Below are 21,952 nucleotides of genomic sequence, written 5' to 3' on the forward strand. Positions count from 1 at the left end.
CTCTAATCAAGATATTTCGGCTACATTTTATGGTCTGTGTTCTCGCTGTAGTTTAGAATTAGGCTCCAAGCAGATGTTTTTTTACTTACTGTGTTTGTTTTATTGAAGCAGGCAAGAGTGTGAATGTCACCAATCTGTGTAAACCAAGATCGCATTGACTGATATCTCATCTGTGCATATACGCTGGCAGATATCTAAAACATATTTTTATCAACTTTTGGAAGAAGCCTGATATCCAATGCCATGAGTTTTTTTTTTTCTTTATGCTGCTATTTTATAATTATAATTTAGTATAATGGTTGTAATACTTAAATGGAAAATTTAACTTAGACTCTGCTGTATATAATTTATGTTGCACACCACATAAAGAATCAACCCCCCTCCCCCTCAAAAAATCCTCAAAATCCAAAATTATGCCTAATCGAACTCACCGAGTGTCCAGACAAAGTAGTACTTTGGTCTGAGCGCCAGCATGGCCAGGTAAAGGTAGACCACTTGCAGGTGGAAGGGTGTGTTGTTAATGAAATCTTCATCTATGGAGCGCTCCACTGGGATCAGTTTGCACAGTGACAAGTAGATGCCCAGAGAAATGGCGCATGTGCACAGTTTGGAGATGACATCATCCTAAGTGGCGAGTAAGAGAAAATAGAAAATAGAAAACAGACTCATAACAATGAAAATTTGACACTGTCTCCAACCACACCACAAAAAGCCACTAAATGTATTGCTCGTGGCTTTTAAAAAGTCAATAGAGAATGGAATAAGTCGCTAAAAATAGCAGCAAAGTCTCACAGTTGGCAACACTGCGCCCCCTGTCATGGAAACATTTGAAGCAGACTGTATTACACTTTTCTACCTACAAGGTACTCAAAGCGCTTTAACACTCATTCACCTACTGATGACGCAGCATCGGGAGCAACTAGGGGTTCATTATGTCGCTCAAGGACACTTCGACAGGGTCACGAGGGCTGAGGATCGAACCCACGACATTCAGGTTGGGAGACGGCCACTCTACCACCTGAGCCATATCACTCCTGTTCTGTGTGTGGATCAGGGGTGTCCAAACGTTTTGCAAAGAGGGCCAGATTTGGTGAGTTGAAAATGGACGGGTTACGACACTACGACGGTGGCCACTACACGAAACAGACGGCGCATTCAGACGCCACGACGTTTCACGACCTCCGACGTCGGTTTGGTCTATCAGGGCCTTAACACGACTTTAAGAGTGACCAGTACGGCGAGGCAAAACATGACACGCATTTCCCAAAGCACCCGAGAGTGCGGGCCACGGGTCTGCTGCCATCTTCTGGTGAAATATAAAATGGCTTTTTTTAACGTGTATTTTGTACTATGGTCAACAGGACTGATGAGCCACACATGACAAATTCTATGCCAGAGGCTGCGGGCCGGTGGAAATTTGAACATGGGCTGCATTTGGCCCCCGGGCCGGGCTTTGGATATGCCTGGTGTACATTAACAGTACATAACAAGTAGCAACTCCTACCTTGGGCGAAGGTTCACTCTGCTTGTGCTTTCCATTCTCCTTGCCGTTGGCGTTCTCCTGGTGACGTGGTTGGTAGCACGTGCCCTCGATGAAAGCCATGTAGTCATTGTAGGCGCATGTGGGTCCCGCCAGGATGCCCATGAAGTTGCAGTTGTAGCTGAGATACTCGAGCAGGCTGGGCATTCGCCTTCAAGGCGAGGCGGGACCAAAGTATGGATATATTAATAAGTGTGCGCAGCAAGGCATCGAGGCATACGAGGACAGATGATGGGAATTTTTGGAGCTGATGTGGACAAACGTCTTGGACACACAAATTGATACAATTACAAATCAATTTCATCAGGAATTGGGGCAGACTCCTTAGTTACCGCGGAATCTTAATCTTTTTCTTACTAAGACAATTTGGGCTATTCAATGCTAGTTTCAACTCCATTGAATTCCCATATGTGTCAATAGAGGAAAATCTGCAATAAAGAGACCATATGAAAATACATATTTGTACTGTTTTACCACTTCCACACACTTTAGACAAATTTTTAACTCAGTAAAACACACTTTTTAAAGTATTCCTTAGCTCCTATTTTCACTCTCCCCACTCGCACGGTTCTCCAAATAAGAGGCTAAATGTGCTTGCTTTTGAAGTTTTTCTGTCACTTCCAATTAAAGACTACTGTAAAAATGACACATAAAATGAAAGCGGGTTAAACGTTGTATACTTTTAACACCCAAATTTTCAACCACACCATATAATAACAAAGGTTATTATTAGTACTATTAGCACTAGCTCAATGCTAAAATATAATGTGGTAAGACATGGGCTAACGAAAAGTTAGCATTTCCGTCACGCTACTTAGAAACCTTAAAAAAACTGCTACTTTAACACATACGGAGCATGCAAATAGAGCATGCTTACAGGCATATATTATCTCTGCTCTGTGGGAAGGACGACTACTACTGGAGTTATTTTTTGGGGAATTGGAGCTAATCTCTGCCTCCTCTTGTTCTTAACTAAGATGCATCCCTTACAGGAGACCTGAGTGATGCCCAGCATGTTGCCGCACTACACTGAAGGCACAAAACTAAATTTGGACTGTAAAAAAACACTTAAAAAAGACCTTAAAATCTGAGATATAGCGGGAGTGCAAACCATGAACTGCAATATAGTATATTGTAGAAACATGGTTGAATGAGAACAATTTGGTGAAGGCACAAACAAAGTAAGGTCTGTAAAAGGCATGTTGGATGACTTATGTTGAAGTTGACGGCTAACAATTACCTCCACCCCATCAATGATGTTCTTCTAAAATACAGATGAATAGGCATAAAAAAAAATCCCACAGCCACACTAGCATCTTAGAATCTTCCCATTTCTCCCATGTGCCGCAATACTTTTGTCAATATACCGGTAGTGTACCTGGGCTTTACAATAAACATGTCCCTTCATCCTTCCTTACATGTCAAGATGTCACACTCACGCTCTGTTGTGCCTCTAATCTCTGCTCTGTTTAAGATGTTGTCAAGTATTAATTCCCTGACCTACTTCTTATATTCTTGCTGAACCTCCGCAGCCGTGCTCACTCCTGCAGCAAAATATTTGGGGGGAAAAAAACCCTGCAGTTGTAATGCAAGCCTAATAGAGATGCGGGTCTTCCGACCCGATTTTAGTATCATATTATGACTGTAACTCTAGTCTAACTCTTTAAGTTAGACATACTGAAGCTTCGAAATGACTTTTTTTTTTTTATCAACTCCAGCGCTTTTATCCAGCTTAAGGCTTCAGACCGATCTGCATCTACAGCTACACTTACGGTGAGGCGGCAGTCAAACCATCCAGCGGCGGACAGATAGTCACACCAGAAAATGTCACAAGATTTGTGGCTAATCACTCCTCTCTTTTATTATTATTATTTCAAAGAGTCGGCAACACTGCGTCACGCAATCACTTGTCCTGTAAATGTACTCCACACTACAGAATACATTACACTAAATACGTTCTTGATGATAATTAGAATTCAAAACAGTCATTCTAACCATTTGAAAACGTATTCAAACGCTTTCATCCCTACTTAGCACAAACATTAGATCCTGTCATGTAATAAAAACATACCTGAGTCACATACCTGATAGCAAGGTATCTCTGACCTGGAGTCAGCTGTCCGTCTCGCTTGGTCAAACCTACAAACAGACAAAACCTGCATGAAACATACACAAAGAAAAGCAGTTTCTGTATTGACTCTTTCTGCATTAGGGGCAACAGGGGTGCACTGCCCCAAAAGATACAACAGTCAAAACGATAGTTCTGTTTCTCCTGTGTGACTTTTTATCAATTTTTTTTTTAATGCAGTATATACCGGTATATTAAAAAACACAACAAATGCCTTTTTTTAATGTATTTGAAAAATTGAAAATAACCTTGTTGAAACTTATTTAAAAAAAATAATAATAACAATAACAATAACTTGGAATGTGGAAACCCACACAAGAACATGCAAACTCCACACAGTTATGCCAGAGCTGAGATTAGAACTCTGAACTTGCTCCTTTTGGTTCTCTGCCAAAACAAATTCTGCCCAGCAACAAGTCGCAACGATCAGATCACATGATCAGACAAAACAAATCAGGAAATTCTGTTGATCTACACTGATTTGATTAATTAATGTAGGATATTTCTGGCATCTGCGATTTATAATGTGGCTATTAAAGTGGAAGCCAACCCGAACATATTTTTTTCCACAATATATTCTAAGCAGGCCCACTAGTTGAAATACGGCATTCTGATTAATATTGTGTTTGTGGAATATAAATTAAGCAGCAAAATGCACCCATTTTTAGCCATCTCAGGGGGCGGCTATTTTGTCACTTCTGTCGACTGAAAATGACTTGGAAGTTGCTCGGGGCTCGGATAACGACCAATCACGGCTCACCTGTTTTCTGAAGCTGAGCCACGATTGGTCGTTAGCGGAGCCCTGAGCAACTTCGATGTCATGTTCAGTCGACAGAAGTGACAAAATGGCCGCCCCCGGAGCTAGCTAAAAACGGCTGGATTTCTCATATTCCACAAACGCAATATTAATCAGAATGCCGTGTTTAGTCAAGTGGGCCTGCATAAAACATATTGTGGAAAAAAATATGTTCAGTTGACTTCCTATTTAAGAAGGTAACTTTAAAAGTAAAAAAAGACATCACTGGGTCTTTGTAAAAGCCACTGGCCCTCTTCAGCAAAGGCTAAACAAACAAGAGCACAGTGTACACTCAAGTCCTACACTAATACAAGTGGTGGCTGCACTTTCCAAACAGCACCTTGGTAACAAATATTTTAAGTGGCGAGTCTTGACGACTGGCTGAGTAAATATTTGTCTTAGGAGGTTAAGGTTGTCAATGAGAAGCCCAGCAACAGGGTGACAGGCTGTTTTTATTCCTGACTAATTAGGTTTGTGTGGAAAATGTTCTTGTCCTGTTGTATCTTCATGAAGAAATGTCCACGAAGAAAATGTAAAGGCAACATGTCATCGGATGCATTTACATTCACATGCGTATAATTTCTGCATCCATATTTAGTTTTCACCCCCCATCTGCGGGAAACAGATGCAGGAGCATTTTATCATATAATGTACGGTACACCAAGGACAGCCCAGTGAAATGGTGCTGTGCGCGTCTGCTGCACAGTTCTTAGGTTCCCGGTTCATGTTTAGAAATACGTTTATTTTTGTGGTTGGAGTTTGCAGCTGGGCGATATGGCGGAATGTGGTTAGCGCGTCTGCCTCACAGTCAAGAATATCTGGATATTAATTGTTCAAACCTTCCTGTGTGGAAATGGCAACACACACACAAACCCACACACACACATACACAGGCAAAATTTGACGGTGTGTGTCATATGCTGGTCGCCTGGTGGCCCGACGACATCATGCGGCGTGACCTTGTTTGGCCAGAATGTATTGGATGTTCCGGCTTTAACTACATGTGTCCTCTTGCAAAACGGAACTTGTGTTTTGAGTCAGCCATTTAACCGTTTAACAGAGCGAGAGAGTGCAGTGGGTCATTGCTTTGTTACATAACAGTATTTATACTCTTTGTGCTGCTTCACTAGTCCTTGGCTTGGAAATGTGATTGTGTGATCAGTTTTTTTTTAGTCATTTTCACGTGGTAAAAAAGGCAGTCATGTTTCTCTTACCGTCATGTATTTCGAATGCCAGGCTTGTAATCTTCTGTGTTATCACCATCATGGGCCTGATGAAGACGAGAAAACACAAGCCGCTCAGCCCCCTGTCTGGATCTCTTACCCGACCCATTAAATATAATTAAAGCCTTCATTTCAATGCTTGTTGGGAAGAATGACAGCCCTCGTTTGTTGGTGGAATGTTGCTTTACGATTGCATACGGAACATATTGAACCCATTATCCAACCGAATAATAGTGAGCGCTCAAGATTTATATTGGGATGTTCCCTGCAGGACAACTCAGAGAATGTCAAAAAGGGGTTGAAAAGAATTCATGTGGATTATCTGTATAAGAATTATTTATTTCATTAAAGTAGTACTTGTATAGTTGAATGCCCCTAAGATAGTACAATTTGGAATTCAATCAAAATTCAAGAAAGCGGGACCCAAAAGTCACACAAAACGAGGGATGTAACGAAAATCGATTCGAAATAGATTCAATCCGATTAATCGAATAATCGATTTGAATCGAGATGAATCAAACTCGGACATCTCAACACTCACAAGCCCTATAGAGCAACAGCTAACAAAAGACAACATACCTAGGTCATTAGAATATACTAATTTAGAGTGCTAAAAATGTATGTCTTCAATTTTTTCCCCATTCCGGATACATACCACATTTTGAATGTGTAGATCAAATGATATGCTTGCGCCAAACATCATTCATTGTGTATCGCGTTTGTGAATGGCTGCAGCACCTCACTTAGCACACACAGACAAGCATGGTAGTGATTTTTTTTTTAATAATCTAAAAAAAAAATTTAAAAAATCGGGAACTGAAAATCGAATCGAATCGGGGCTTCTCTGAAACAGCACCCTGAAACAGAGTGTGTTCAACATTATAGGTCCTACTATAGCCTACTAATCTTACACATAAAAAAGACTAAAGGCCCTTCACTGAAAGGGAAAGTCAACGCAAAAGATATATATATATATTTTTTTTTTACAATGGTATGTTCTATGCTCCTTCACTAGTCTAAACAAGGCATATTATTGCAAATAATTTTTTGAGGTTGATGGATAGACTTCCCCTTTAAGGAATAACATTCTATGTCTTCAGAGAAAAATAAGATGGGCAAGAAGAGAAGATGAAAGAGTGAAATTTGTGCTCTCCAACAGGCAGTACTGGTTTGGATCCGGTTGCCAAGCAACAACCCACCCCCAACTTGTGGCGAGTGCAGGCAGTCTGCTTGAATTGTCACAAAAGTGTGGCGAGAACAAACCGCGACTCCCTTATTGATGAGCATCTCCAGACACATTTCTGTTTGGCTGGCTCACAGTCGAATAAAAACTCCTCCGTCAAGCGGCATCATAGCATCACATACCGACGATGTCCGATGCTTACCCGGTAAAGTCTGCAGAGTACATGCCGTAATCAAACACGTAGACACGTGTGATCTGACACACAATCAAATAGCCAAGCGTCACGATGAAGCAGTACCTGTGCAGAGAGAGAGAGAGAGAGAGAGAGAGAGAAAGGAAATTATTATATTCCTATCTGATGTCTTATGGGAGGCTGGCCCATGAATGAAAAGACCCACGGATGAAAGCTTCGAGCTGCAACTTGTACTTATTTATTATTAAGTGGGAATAAAGCAATACGCTTTCTTTGCTGTCATGTCATGAAAAGCGGCCAAGTTGAACATGACATTCTAATTTAAAACGTCATCTACAATGATCAATGTGAGTCGCTGTCTAAATGTACATTCGCTATGCGGACAAAAGTATTGGGACAGCTGTCTGTTAGAACTAGAGTGAAACTTCCGTGACGACTTTCAAGTTGGAATGTTTTGTTTCTTTTGGTTACTTTATTCATGGGAGGTCGAAACTCGCAGTGATTTTTGAGGTCAGGGCTTTCAAGTTGTTCCACAGCAAACTCATCCAACAAAACCAAAGTAGTTTGAAGCATAGAATTAACTTGACCATCTTAGTAGGGGCCAAACAAGATTATTCATTGAAATGAAATGAATAAATATTAGACAAAAGTCCAACATTTATTTCATCATGGTCTTAACATATAGACATGACAGAGCAGCTTCTGCTTGATCGACGAATCAGATTAAAAAAAAAAAATCGTTTGTTTCCATCCCTATATTAAAAAACAGGACATTATTTCAAATTAACAGTACAAAAAGAGGCACGAACATAAATTAAGATTCAGTTACTGGTTTGGTCCGTAACATAGAAAAAAGGCTCAAATGTTGATCATTGTTTCCCAATGTAAAAGCAGATGCTTGCAAACGTTTAATTTTGATTCAATACAAAGATAAGATATCTGCTTTTATGGAGGACTAAAGAAATGAGAATATTTACAGTTAGGAGGATATAACTATCATGATTTGGACAATTTAAAATTAAAGAAGGTCTCAACTATTAATCGATTATCGAAATAATTACAAATAATTTCACGTCTAAATGAGACCGTTTTAGTTTTTGGAGGACATGGATTTCCTCTTAACGATTAACCGATTATCGAAATAATTACAAATAATTTCACGTCTAAATGAGACCGTTTTAGTTTTTGGAGGACATGGATTTCTGAGAGACAAATATAGTACTTGAGAATGAAATGTTCTCTTTTCTGGTACATGTACACAAACTCTGAACATCATCCAAACAAGTTGTGACCCATGTTCTGAGCACATTAGGAATCCTCTTGTGGGCTACAGTTAAAAAGTGTTTCTTGATATAATTGACCCTTGCCCATCATGTGTCATGTTGTACCGCACCTTGGAAACAAAATATACAATATCAATCCCTGTTAGTCAATGGTGAAGAACAAAAAGACAATGACCTCCACAACAAGGCATCACTATGGAAATGCTCAAGAACTGGACAAAAGGGCGGAGGAGTGTCCAACAATGTGCCACTGTTAGCAAACAAGTGAAAGCTTTCAAAAGAAAAAGTCAAGGCAGAACAAGAGGGAAAGTCTGTGGGTGGACTGAGCACAGTCCAAGCGCTAGCGGCCTAGCATCTCCCTGCTGAAAACAATAAAAGGATTGTGTTGCTCTCAGAAGAAGTACAACACATCGGCCGGAGCCAAAGCACGACGGGAGAAAAGACACAAAACGTCCTTTTGATTGACCGGGATGAGAGAAGAAACCACGTCACCTCCACCGTAGGGGTGTAACGGTACGCTAAATCACATTTCGGTTCAGTTCGGTTTCTTGGATATTTCGCTTCCTGTATATTTTCGGTACAAAAAAACAGATAAGATGACAAGTAAATGGTACATTTTTCTTTAGAAAAAAAAAAAAAAAAAAAGCGAAACATTTGGGTGACATTCTAAGAAATTACACCAGAATAAAAAATACAGTAACAATAAAGATCTCTTAATTTAGTAAATTATTAAGACACTGAAATCTTTGAATACTCAGCAGCAACAGCCTATGACTATGACACAAGTATTCAAGTTAAAGACAAGTTGTCTTTCCAGTACATATACGTATACACTTTTTGTGATGGGGAAAAAAAATACATACAATAACAGTTACAATTACTGCTAACTGTATTAAAACTCTTTTTATAATAAAATACAGTCACTTTAAAGTTTTTATGAAATTGTATACACTTTTTAGGCATTGAAATTTTTGAATGTTGAACAGCATATTGTAACGAATCGGGTTAGCTGTGTTGTGGTCGGATTTGTGTGTTGCTGAGTTGTGATGTTTCCGAGGTTCGTGAATGCATCGTACGGCTAGAGAGAGAAGCAGCGGAGAACGAAGAACAGAGCTGTTGTATTTTGTTTTTGGCTAAAAATACTGCTTGCTTCCTCGTCTAAGAAACATTCAAAGTCGGATATTCGTTATTATGTTAGCCGTGTTACCTACAACATAGCCGCGGATCTCATGTAGCAATGTTGGCACACAACTTTGGGACTTATACACGTACCTTTCCCATCTGCGATTTTAACAGGAAAGCCAGAATGTCCCCAAACAGGGGACCGCAGTGTACGGGGGACCTTCGAGCTCTGGCTTGTTTGCGTATTTCATTATAATGCCATTCATCCATCCATTTATGATTTATCACGGCTTCTGGCGTTCGCCCTCCTCTCCCGCGTGCAACAGTCAATAGCGCCCGTCCGCAAGCTCGCGCTAATAAGTGGACCGGACCAAATGTAGGTGGACCGAACCGAACATGCCATACCGTATTAATACACCCGCGTGTACCGTTACACCCCTACCACGCAGCACTCGTAATGACAAAGTCCAAAGAGGCAGCAACCTGAAGCAATGGTGACAGACCAACTGATGGACGGAACAGATGACAGCGGGACGGACTTCTGACGGACTAACGGACTGACTTAAAGCAGCACTGAGCAGGAAATCCATCTTAATCAAAAAAAATCACAACTCTTTTGATGAAACATTGACTTACAAGTAGTTGAATAGGACTTTTGTCATGCCCTGGGGGGGGGGGGGGGTCTGTATCGTTTTTACTGGCACTAAGTATAACTTTGAGGAGTATGGAAGCAACCCTGGCACACAAAAAAAATACAAATGTCCTGAATTGCTTTACGGCATACTCACTTCCTCCTTTCGCTACAAGGAACTTGAACGTCTACACGCTATTACTGGTGTCATGGCAGAAGCCCCAAAACGAACAAAAAACAAAAGTACTGTTTAAAGGGACACTTGGATATAATAGGTTTGCATGTAAAAATGACATCAGTACTAAAATGCCCACCTCAAAAGACTCTGTAGTGATTTAAGGGCTTTTTTGTGATCATGTTTATGACAAATTGTCCAGCCCCTTTTTGGGGCGTGGCTTAAGTTATGTTTTCGGCCTCAGCTGTCTACGTCACGGGAGAAAGGCAAGCGTGGTAAAATTGCTCGCTTTGTCAGTTCTGCTGTCTAAAACGGCAACCGATCGCCACCAAAATGCAAATGCACATTACTACTCTTGTCCACTTCAACCTGTGAAAGTATAAAAGTGTTCTGCACAATAGTTTGGATTTATTGAAATAAAACGTGATCTCATCATGATCACCTCCACAAAATCAAAAATACTGTGTTGATCGCTTCTCCACTTACACAGGCTGAAGCAGACAAGAGCATGAATGCGCACACAAACCCCGACTCGTTTATATTTCAGACATTTAGCAACGCTAAACTCGTGTCAACTCTCAGGAGGGAGACAGCGACTGATAGCAGTCAATCAATCAGGCAGGCATTGATCTTTATACCCCCTGCCCGCCCTTCCCTCCCCTCCCCAACTAACAGTAGGATAACAGTACAGCTAATAGCAACAACTAGCTTCAGGCAGCGTGTGGAGGTGATCATGAGCCTGCGTCGACATTTCGTGGGGTTGCCTCCCAAGCAGTCGCGTGCGTTGTCCGACACCGCTTGCAGCCGCGAGAGTGAAGCGGCGTCAGAGTGAGGTAAAACCTCATCGAACACCAGGAGTGTCTTGAACGTGCTCATCCGACTCCACAACCGAGTGTGGCCGCATTGGAACGTACCGTTTCGGCTGTTACGTTCCATTGGACGGCGTGTTGTCAAGAAACTGTGGCCATTCAGTCTCTGTAAATATACTGACTGGTGTTAAATGCCTCGCCCATCCTAACTGTGATCAGCAAAGAAGCAGTGTTTTTTTTTTCCTACTTGTTTTCTTTTCTTTTTTTTTTTAATAGAAGCCACAAAGCTACACATCCATATTTCTACAGCCCTTTTCCTCATTGGTTTCGTGAGATTATCTCTTCTTTGGGTGAGAGGTGGAATACATTCTGAACTGATGGCCAGCCAGTCGCAGGCTGACCATTAACATTGTCAGATTATGCCTTAATGACAGTGTCAATCAAAATTATAGCTGTATTACCTTTGTAAAGTCAGCACTTACATAGCTGCCTGCCATCCATGTAGATTATGTCGGATATACGACAATGTTTGCTGGACTATATGAGACACTCTAGTATATTTGAGTATGAGCAGCTCGCCAAGTATTTGCGTACACGAGCATTTTTAATCCTCTTCATGATCCCATTTGCCCCCAGTAACATACAACTGTGCTTTTAATGATTGTGTGTGCAGCTGCTATGTTTGCAGAAGGCCCAACAGGGATTCTACCATTATCCACATCTGATTTGTTTTTGTGTAATTTGCATCAAGGAGTCCACCACCCTCTGTGGCACAGCAGTGGACAGGTGCACTTGAGCAGCTTGTACACGCGCACAGTAAAGTCAAACAAAAGAGCCTGAAATGTGCGTTTGAGCACTGACAGGTTGTACACACACACACACACACACACACACACACTAAATGCCTGGAAGCCAAACACCACCGTGTCCACTCAAATACGTGCAGAGAAAATTTCCATCTGCTCTGCTAGCAGCTGTGATGCAGTAATTCACACTGTATGCTTCACAGCTTCCACACCAAAGTCACATGATGTCACATCTAACAGCTTGCAACACAACGAGGGACTGTTCGAAAGGTTATCTGCAAATCAGGCCCAATGCCACTCAAATCAAAGCATTCATCCAACGCCTCACTGAAATGCCAAAGAGGTTTCCTGAACAGAGACATATGATTGAATATTGCGTCTCGCCTCAGCAGCTGAGGTGGGAGTGACGGGAGGAAGGAGGTCGCAGTTGCTGACGTCACCGTTCCTTCCTCCCAGGCGCAACTTGTCCGTGTGCCAGTTAGTCAGCGAGAGGCTACCTCCTCAGGTGATGCATGATGCAGGTCGAGCAAAACGTAACCACTCTCACCACCAAATGGGGCTGACGCCTAACATATGATGCACACAATGTTATTTGGTTTTGCTTATCCTCATTTAATTGCACAAAAACAGTATACTACAATTCGCGGGGGTTACGTTCCAAAAATGACCCGAAGTCCGCAAAGTAGCGCTTGACTTTTTAAAATATTTTATTTACGCTTCTATTAAGCCATTACGAACGCCCCCACAGACGGATCCCACCGTATGTTACACGAGCAATTTAACCTTTAACCTTCATAAATTCATATGAGCAGAGCACGCTCTGCGCCCTGGCAGCGCGATGACGAGAATGAAACGTCAGCTAATAACTAAAAAATGTTTATCTTAAAATGGCTTGTCTTAGCTAGAATCCCGCCGTCGCATTGTAGCCAAAGCTACAATTATGGTGGGTTAATGCGACTTTTAAATCCTTGTTTATGTGCAAAGTTAGTGGCATGACTCCAGTTGCTGCTGCTGCCGCTTCGTCGTTGTCGCCTTCGATGAAACACTTCCACCGGAAGTACAGAAGTAGTCATGGCAACTAACATTCGCTTTGCACAATAGCAATGATTTAAAAGGCGTATTAATCCTTTGTACCGTTGGCAACAATGCAACGCGGAATACTCGTTAAGGTAAGCCGTTTTAAGATAAAAAAAATATATAACGTCATTATTAGCCGGCATTTTGTCATCCTCGTCGTCATTTGCTGCACCAGCTGTGCTGTTCGTGCACCATTCACCGTTTTTAATGGAGCACTCTGAATAACCAAAAGGTACATTTGAAGTGAAACAGCGCGCTTGGAGCGTATTTCCGAACACACCCACAATAAGGGAACGAGCATTTTGGGGGCAACGACTTCTAGGTGAGCATTCGGAAATACGATCCCAGCATGCATTGCTTCATTCCGACCGGTCAGAAACTCAGAATGTTGTTGAAATGTGCCGTTCGGTTATTCAGAGTGCACCAAAAACGGAATGCCGGTGCACGTTCTAGACACTCCAACTGGGGACACGGTGCGCCAGTGCGTCAGGCAGTCCACATGGAAACCGTTCAAGCACGAGCTACTGATTGATTTAGAAAATAAGACTGCGTTAAGAAATTATTGACAGCGGAGCATGCTCTGCCTCGCCAAACACGAGTAGCGCACGGGTGTCAGAGGGAATTTTGTGAGGGCTTCAAAAAATTTTTATCTTCAATGCAATTATAACGCGCGACATATTTCCACATATTTTCTGCTCCACTGTGTGTAACATAATATATTACACTGTAGTACATAATCAATTCAAAAAATGGTATTTATGATTGAAGTCATGCTCAGGAGCAGAAAAGCTTTACTTCAATGTCAAGTTCTGCCTTGTTGCTTGATTATCGTGGACATGGGCAAAGTGTAACATTATTCACTTTAGCCGAGCTAACGTTGGTGTCAAAAACTTTAATGCAAGCCAGCTCTAAAAAGGAAATTGTTGTGTCCTGCATCATAATTTTCTTACAGAGTTAGGCAGAAGCCTCACACGAAGAAAACCTGCAATGTGCTTGAACCATTTCTGACCTCCAGTCAATTGGCAGGTAGGCTGGAGTTAAGTCAGCTCTTGCGCCAGTGGACGTGCAAGAAATGTTAGCATTATTTGTACTTGCACTCACTGACCACCAGGTAGTGCTGTGTATCACACTTGGAACACTGAAAGCGTTCTAGAACATTCTGCTGAAGATGTCCAACAGGTGAACTGTCAACTGGAGAAAGGGGAGTGCCGCAGAAGGAGCCGGGAGAGTGGGAATGGAGTGAAACACGATGCCTAGCGTTGTGAGCAAATCATTTGTCTTCAGTCTTGAGTCGTGCTGGGCCAGTTTCAAACTCATTGCCACAGTGCAATACAAAAAGGCATTTTTAGCAGCTCCATAAAGCTGTCACAATGCAATCACTCTGAGTGACCGAATGACTCTTATGGAAAACAGTACTCAAATTGACTGGGCAGGGCAAGTGTTCGAAAAGTTAGGCAGAAGTCACATATGGGAAAGGTTAAAGAAGTCAAACCAAAGATATTTTTTTCAAGAACATGTTCAATGCAGGCCCACTAGTTGAAACAAGGCATTCTGATAAATGTTGCGCTTGTGGAATATGAGTTAAGCAGCAAAATCCACCTGTTTTTAGCCACCTCTGGGGGTGGCTATTTTGCCACTTCTGTCGACTAAAAATGACATCACAACTGCTCAGGGCTCAGGTAACAACCAATTAAAGTTCACCTGCTTCCTGAAGCTGAGCCGTGATTGGTCATTACCCGAGCATTTGTGATGTCATTTCAGTTGACAGAAGTGACAAAATGGCCGCCCCCTGAGATAGCTAGAAACGGGTGGATTTTGCTGCTTAACTCATATTGCACAAATGCAATATTAATCAGAATGGAACGTTTCAACTAGTGGGCCTGCTGGGAACGTGTTCTTGAAAAATATGTTTGGGTTGATTTCCCCCCCCTTTACGGAGGCAACTTTCTTGATTCACTTCATCTTTTCCTAGCTGTCATATATCCTAGCCCACACACCACAGGATAATTACCCAGGATAAACTTTTACACACATAAGGGAGTCATATCTTTGGTGACTTTGACTTGAGGAGGGGCCAAAATGCCCAAATTTGTCCCTGCTATTGGTATGTGTGTAACCCACTTTACTCTCACGCAAGATCACAGTAGAGTCAATCTCAGCCTGCCACTACAATAATGCCTCATTTGTTATGCAAAGACGACCCAGCCCTGTGGGTTAAACACTTCGGCAGACACGAGCATGTCAGTGCATCCAGCCACAGTGCGTCTACCCCCGAGTGGAACTTTGACACCGACAATGCGGTGAAGGTGGGGTAACCTGGCTGACTGCAGAACAATCCGAAAGCGAAAGTACTCAGCTTGTATTGTGTAAATATTACCACACAGATGTCAAGCTCTATGCTCACCCCTCAACTTTCTTAGCGGAACAACGTGCACTGTATTAGAAACACCACTCAGTAAATGACACCATTTTCACATGACAGTCACATTAATAAGCATAATTATAATCAATACCACTCGCCTTCCTCTACCATTTGGTCTTGAAGTGGATCTTATTTGATTGTGTGAAGTTATGCCGAAGAAACCTAAGGGTCCCATCCAGGGATGCATCATATTCCTTACTTCATTCAGCATGATCCTGTTCTTTGTTTTAGGTCATGGCAATGCTGAGTCCTTTATTGGAACAGCTGCTTTGCTGAAAAAATGTTTTGTTAGCATCTATTTTCAGTGCTCAGCCCACGGGGAAACATTGTCTGTTTACACCTGCACTCATAACCTTGAATCCTGGCATCAAAGCGTGTGTGGTTGCATGTGTGTGTATCCTGATGAGCCACGATCACACAGACGCAGGCCTAAGGGCGGAATCATTGTCATCGTAACCCTGGCTCGTACGCCTCAAACAGAGCCAGACAAACAAACGCAGACGGTCGATGCTACTACGCTGACGCTGATCTCGCTTGTCCGGCGCCTTCGCTAAGGCACCGGGCGGCCATTTCTGCAGGCAAACCGTCAGGAGCGCTTACTTGTGCATGTGCTCCAGGCCGGCGAAGACGATCACGCTGTAGGACAAACCGCTCTGCACCAGGAAATGGAGGGAATACCTGCAACGGACGACACCATGTAAATATATACAATAATTGGGCAAAATTGCCAATCATTTTGGGGGGTTTTCTATTTATTCCTTTATTCATTTTAATAATACAGGGTGTCCTAACAAATTTGACATAATTTCATAGTCTAATAACAAAGGTAATTCTTTGTCAGATGATCTCAAATTTTAACGAGATGCGTGAAAACGAACTAAATTTAAAGGGAACACACACTGCTTCAACAAATTAACGGTATTTGGTTTTCAGGTGAAGTTTCACGACAATTCTAAAATGTATTATTACATTTACATGCGCCTATTACAATATAAGCGTTTTCACTCGTAGCAGCACTTCATACACAACTCTGTGTAGGTGGCACATCTTTGTGGAATCAGTTAGAAAATCGGTTTGAATATTTTGTTGGAGTTTTGATAAAGAATTTGTTTTTTAACATGAAGCCTATTTAATTCCATTTGGGACACCCTGCAAAATTATTTTCTCTCAGAATGTTCTGAACTCCTGTTTCCACACAAGTGTTGTATTGAGTAGAATAGGTCTGCGTGGAAAAAGAAAAGAAGCTGACATTCTATTTTTCTTCTATAGACCACAAAACAAAAGATTGAACGAGCAGTGTCTCTGCGGGTTGCAGTCAAATACTGCACGGAATCGGTTCAAAATACAATCATTTAATTCCACACAATCAAAATAATTCTGAAGAATTAGTTAACCAATCATTATTGTAGTACACCTTTTTACCAAAATCTGACAAAATAGTGTTCATGGGAAGACAAAGACATTATCATTAGCATAGTCCAAAAAAAGTCGGACAGTTCCTTCAGTAGCTCTTGTCTTTAAGAAATTTGACACGGTGAGTAAACGGCCTCAGTGATCATCACAAGTGCACACTATTATAATAAAGAGTGTGTTTAATTGAATTGTGCTGGAGTGGTTCATCTGTCTTTAAAGCAGTTTCTACATCTGAGGGATTAAGTCATCACCCACAAGGCACTTGAATCAGCGGAGAACGTGAGAGCTGACCACGAAATCCAAAAGTCTGGCTCGTTGGTATGGCAACCGACCAAACACCTTGGGGATGTACTAAACACAGATCGGGACTCAGGCCCTCGCTCTGGTCCCACACCCGTGACCGTTGACCTCACAAATGTTCTCCTGGATGAATGGACAAACGTTGCCAACGACACACGCTAACATCATTTAGAAAGAAGAGTGGAATTTGCCAGCAATTGCTGTCCCAATAGGTTTGTTCATATGTTTAATAGTCCAGTCCTCAAAGTGACAGGCAATTACAACACATTAAGTCAAAATGTCTCACAACAAGAAAGAAGGAAGTGGCATTTGCGGGGAATCTTCCAACTTGCTTATTTCTGTAATCTCCCACTTTGTCACCCCTGACTGACACCAAAATGAGGAAATTATGCATTATAAAAGATGTCGCATCATCGGCCATGTGGCTTTTTCAACACTAAATCTGTCATATCAAGTCATAGGATAGCAACCAACACCTCATATCAATTCACCCATGTGTTATTTATACCGCTTTCATGGTCGCGGGTGAGATGGAGCCTATCCCAGCTGACATCAGACATGTTTACATTATGTGTGTAAGTGCACAGCCCTGATAACACTATGTACTGTATGTGAATGTACAAATATGTTTATATGATGTGTGTTTTTGAATGGAGGGACACGGTTACATCGTGACAGTTTTGAAATGCTCCGAAAAAATCATGGCCAAGGAAGAAAAATACAGTGGCTTTAAAGAGAAAAAACATCTTGTTCGAGTGCTCGATAAAAGTTCAACTTGTAGCAGCAATGTGATTATGATCAAATCGGGAGCGCTACTGGTTTTTGGTTTGGGCTTGCAAATACTTGATTTACGCCATGTCGATAATACAAATGCAACACACTATACAAGACATAAATTATGGATAGGAACAGATTACATCAGAAAGTGTTGTTGTAATTTATACAGCAAATTTGAAATGCTAAGTAAACCGCCCCATGCTTGCTTTCTAAAGCCTACTAGGGTACAGCAATCTATCTAGGATTATAGCCTATTAATGCAGCAAATAATATTGTCTGGCATGCTTTCAAAAACATAAACGTCTTTTGTATTGATCCATTTTAGACAAACCCGCTGCCATAATGTTGTCATATTGACAGAAGGATTTTTTTTAACCAGGGTAAAAGTGCTGTGTTGCCTTTTTTTTTTTTTTTTTTTTTTAATTCAACATCCTATTAGGTAGCACCCAGATTGTATATTACTTGTGGTCGTTGGGGACTCGGGCTGAAACAGGTCCTTGAGTAATTCGAGTACGTCGGTCCAGGCATTTTTTTATGGCTTGAGCACCTGCTTATTTAGGTGTCATCACATCACATCTAAAACGAAGCAACAAGGGGATTACAGTATACAGTACTGTAACATATCTAAAAATGGATGCGGAAAAGTGGGGGGAAACACATTTTGACCTCCTAGAGTGTCTTTTTTTTCTAAAACGGCGTCATGAGTAACAGCGAAAAAAATTTGCTTACTTGAATATTATCAAAAATGTATTATCTTACTTTTGGCAGTTATTATCACCAGCACTTGTAGAACTCATGCTGTATGTCCATTTGTTGAAAAATTATTCAAAATGATGTTTGTTTGTGTCCTGCTCCTCCTCCTTCATCTCCTCCTTCTTCTTCATCTCCTCCTTCTTCTTCTTCGTCTCATTCTCCTTCTCCCTCTCCATCTTCCTTTTTTTCTCCTCTTTGTGCAGACCGAACGTGCCCAATGCAAGTAAGTATGCACAGTTTGTTGTGGCGCATGTGACGCAACAATTTTTGTCGTTTGCCCATTTCGCAGAGTAGGTTGAGATTTGGCCGCCTCGCGAGCATGTCACACGCACGAGGGCCGATTAGTGGGCCGGACTAAAATCCACCTCCGGCCTTGCTTAGTCCAGCCATTTTTTAAAAACTTGTCACCCCCAACCCCCCCGCCCCAAAAATGGGCAACCGGTCTGGCCCTCCGGTCCGGCCCCGGGACGGACTGCCCAGCTCTGATCATACTAGATTTTAATGCAAAACCTTACTACTGTTTTATAAGCAACCGTGCAAACGCACGCACACAAACATGCACACTGCTTCACTGTGGCACTCTGCCAATTTTCGTTAGTTGTCTATTAAAGTGTGACAGCGTTCTAATTGGGTATCTGCTACAACGCGATCGATCTATTTGCTTTGGCTAAGAGTGAAAAAGGAAGTACTGTAATCTCTTTACAAGAACATGTCCCTTTAATCAACAATGAACTAAGGACGTTGATGAACAAAATCCTCACCTGAAAACACTTATCAGTGGATGCTCAGTGTGCATTCAGTGGTTTGTTTGACGGAAGGAAGGATTAAAGGAAAGAAGGAAGAAAGCTAAAGAATATGATGTATTTTACAGCAGTAGGAGTGACTCACCAGCCAAAGCAGAAGAGAGCCAAATAGAAGCCCAGGAGAGTGGCCACAACATGTCTGACAAAAGGACTGGTCTTACTCGGGTGGAGGTAGAGACGGAACCATACGGCCATGAGCAGCGCAAACAACTGGCCTGCCACAAAGTTAACCTGCACAGGGAAACAACATGACATCATTAGATAGTCACCAAATACATTTGTGAAATTTGCATTTGAATTGAGCTGCTAAGCTGCTACTCTCAATGACAGACTGAAACAAATGTAAATAAACCTGATGTGTAGCTCAAGTTCTACATAAAACTTGCCCCTGTCCGAACAAGCTATTACAACTGAATTTGCACATTGTTTCATAAATGATATGTCGAATGTAAATTAGCTGTATGCTAACGTCGGCACATGTATGCAGGTATCGTACCAGCGTTCGTTAACGTGCATTGTCCCTTTCAAATAAATAATAAAAAATTAACCAAAAAAATTACAACAAAAACTGAAAGAGCACTGAAGCTATCGTTTGATCCTTTAATGCAGGGGTGTCAAACTCATTTTTGTCACGGGCCACGTTGTAGTTCTGATTTCACTCGGATGGCCATTACGACTGCTAACCCGTGTGAATGTATGCTCGCCTTATACACAACTCACTGATGGATCACTAGTTTTGAAATCAGAAGCCAGTAAATAGTTTGTTCAAGTATTTTTCAATGTATTTTAAAGGAAGTATTGGTAACAAATGCTTGAAATATCGAATATCTTGTGTTAACAGTGAAGACAATTTCAAAAAAATATGTCACGTCAACACATCATTTCTCTTCGCAGGCCACATAAAATGATGTCGCGGGCCAGATACGGCCACCGAGCCTTTAGTTTGACACCGGTGCTTTAATGGCATCAAAGAAGCTTTAAGCTTTTTCATTAATCCTATACCTTATGGACCTCTTGCTGTATAACAGAAAGTACCAACGTATAGAACATACTACAGTTTCAGTTGACCCTAGGACTAAAATCGTAAACCAAGGGCTTGGAAATTTTTGACAAATTAAAGTGTAATACACAGAAAACATCAGCAGGCAGTAGACACTCATCTGATAAGAAGCCGACATGGTCGTTTGATGTCCCACTCACTGGCAGCACAATGGCACGCTGGTAAATATAGGTCATGCAAATAGATCTGTCTGTCCGGTAAGCAGTGAAAGGCTAGAGACACCACAAACACCGTCCATTATCTATTCTTCCTGCATGATTCATGAGAGAGCCAGTGAGACGGATATAGCCTCAAATGCATACATCAGGTACTTTTGCCGAATGGGAAAGTGAATCCAGGGAATCATGACCATACCCACCAAGGTTGGGAAAACTTTTCAGCGCAAGGTCCACATTTAGTCTTGTAAACTGACAGATGGTCCGCACAAAAATAGTCAAATGCAAAGGTAATCAATACTTTTTCATTTATTTTATTATGAACTGTATATTAATTTTGTTAGAATCAGTTCACCAATTGCATTAAAAATGGCCAAATGAATGCAACAGATATAACTATTACAGGACTCTAGATAATATAAACGTGTATGAGGTACGGACACCACACTTTGCCTATCCCTGCCCTGCACTTTAAGGAAAAAAATGACCATTAAAACTACAAGAAGTGAAAATGAAGAAAATATTATACCTCAACAGGTTCCAGTCATCTACGAAGATGTAAAAAAAAAAAAAAAAAAAAAAAATTAAAAAGTACATTTGGATTGTGTCTGCATAATGTTGTCCATAGAAGAATATACAGTATTTCATCCTACAAAGAAGGGATCAAATAATAGTTGGAATGCAGAAGACCCAAGATTCTAAGTGCACAATTAAAATTCTTTATTGTAAAATTATCTTGGCCAACGCTTATAAATTACCAATTTTGGTGGGATTAGCCATAGTTTGACTTATACAAGTGCAGCTTTCTGGCAGCTTTTGGCCGTGACTGTTGTAAATGTTTGCGCACAGGAAATGAGGCCAATCACATGCATTGTTACTTGCCCCACACAGGACTCAGCCAATCAAATGAATGCGAGGCAGACAAATGGTGAAGTGGAAGGAAGAAAGTTCAGAGGAAGCAAATAATGTGTTTTCAAACAAGAAAACAAAGCAGAGCATGTGTTAATGCTGTAAAGTTGATAATAGTTCAGATGGTTTTAGTGCGTATTAGCATGAGTAAAAAGTAGCAACTCAAAATGCTCACTTTCAATTTGTTTGTCTTTCCATTTTCACTTTCCTTCAATGTTTTCCAATTTCAGAAACTTTATTATGAATTACAAATAAGTATTTTTCACCCTTTTTAGCAGTCCTTTTGGTTCAGTGAGAAAATCAACAATAGTGTTGGACTATGACAGAATTGAAACTATGTTATATATGTTTTTTATTTGGACAGTCAATTATCATGCATTCAATATATTATGAT

General features: G+C 41.2%; 1 protein-coding gene across 4 annotated transcripts in view; it reads right to left on the reverse strand.

Moving 5' to 3' along the window:
* mboat2a (membrane bound O-acyltransferase domain containing 2a) overlaps positions 1 to 21,952 on the reverse strand; it is a 53,798-nt gene that overhangs the window by 8,698 nt on the left and 23,148 nt on the right. For 3 of the 4 annotated variants that reach the window (XM_086050539.1, XM_086050538.1, XM_086050537.1), the window contains 7 exons: positions 19,520 to 19,665; positions 15,989 to 16,066; positions 7,073 to 7,168; positions 5,679 to 5,734; positions 3,625 to 3,679; positions 1,505 to 1,691; positions 432 to 624 (listed from right to left, as the gene is read on the reverse strand). In XM_086050539.1, the coding sequence (XP_085906665.1) occupies positions 432 to 624; positions 1,505 to 1,691; positions 3,625 to 3,679; positions 5,679 to 5,734; positions 7,073 to 7,168; positions 15,989 to 16,066; positions 19,520 to 19,665 (811 nt within the window). Of the gene's footprint in view, positions 1 to 431; positions 625 to 1,504; positions 1,692 to 3,624; positions 3,680 to 5,678; positions 5,735 to 7,072; positions 7,169 to 9,873; positions 10,138 to 15,988; positions 16,067 to 19,519; positions 19,666 to 21,952 lie in introns of those variants that run through there. The other variant, XM_086050540.1, reaches the window with a different exon arrangement.

This window comes from Filicampus tigris, chromosome 13 (assembly GCF_054856515.1).
Source record: "Filicampus tigris isolate MCC_2025a chromosome 13, RoL_Ftig_1.0, whole genome shotgun sequence".
NCBI classification, from domain to species: domain Eukaryota; kingdom Metazoa; phylum Chordata; class Actinopteri; order Syngnathiformes; family Syngnathidae; genus Filicampus; species Filicampus tigris.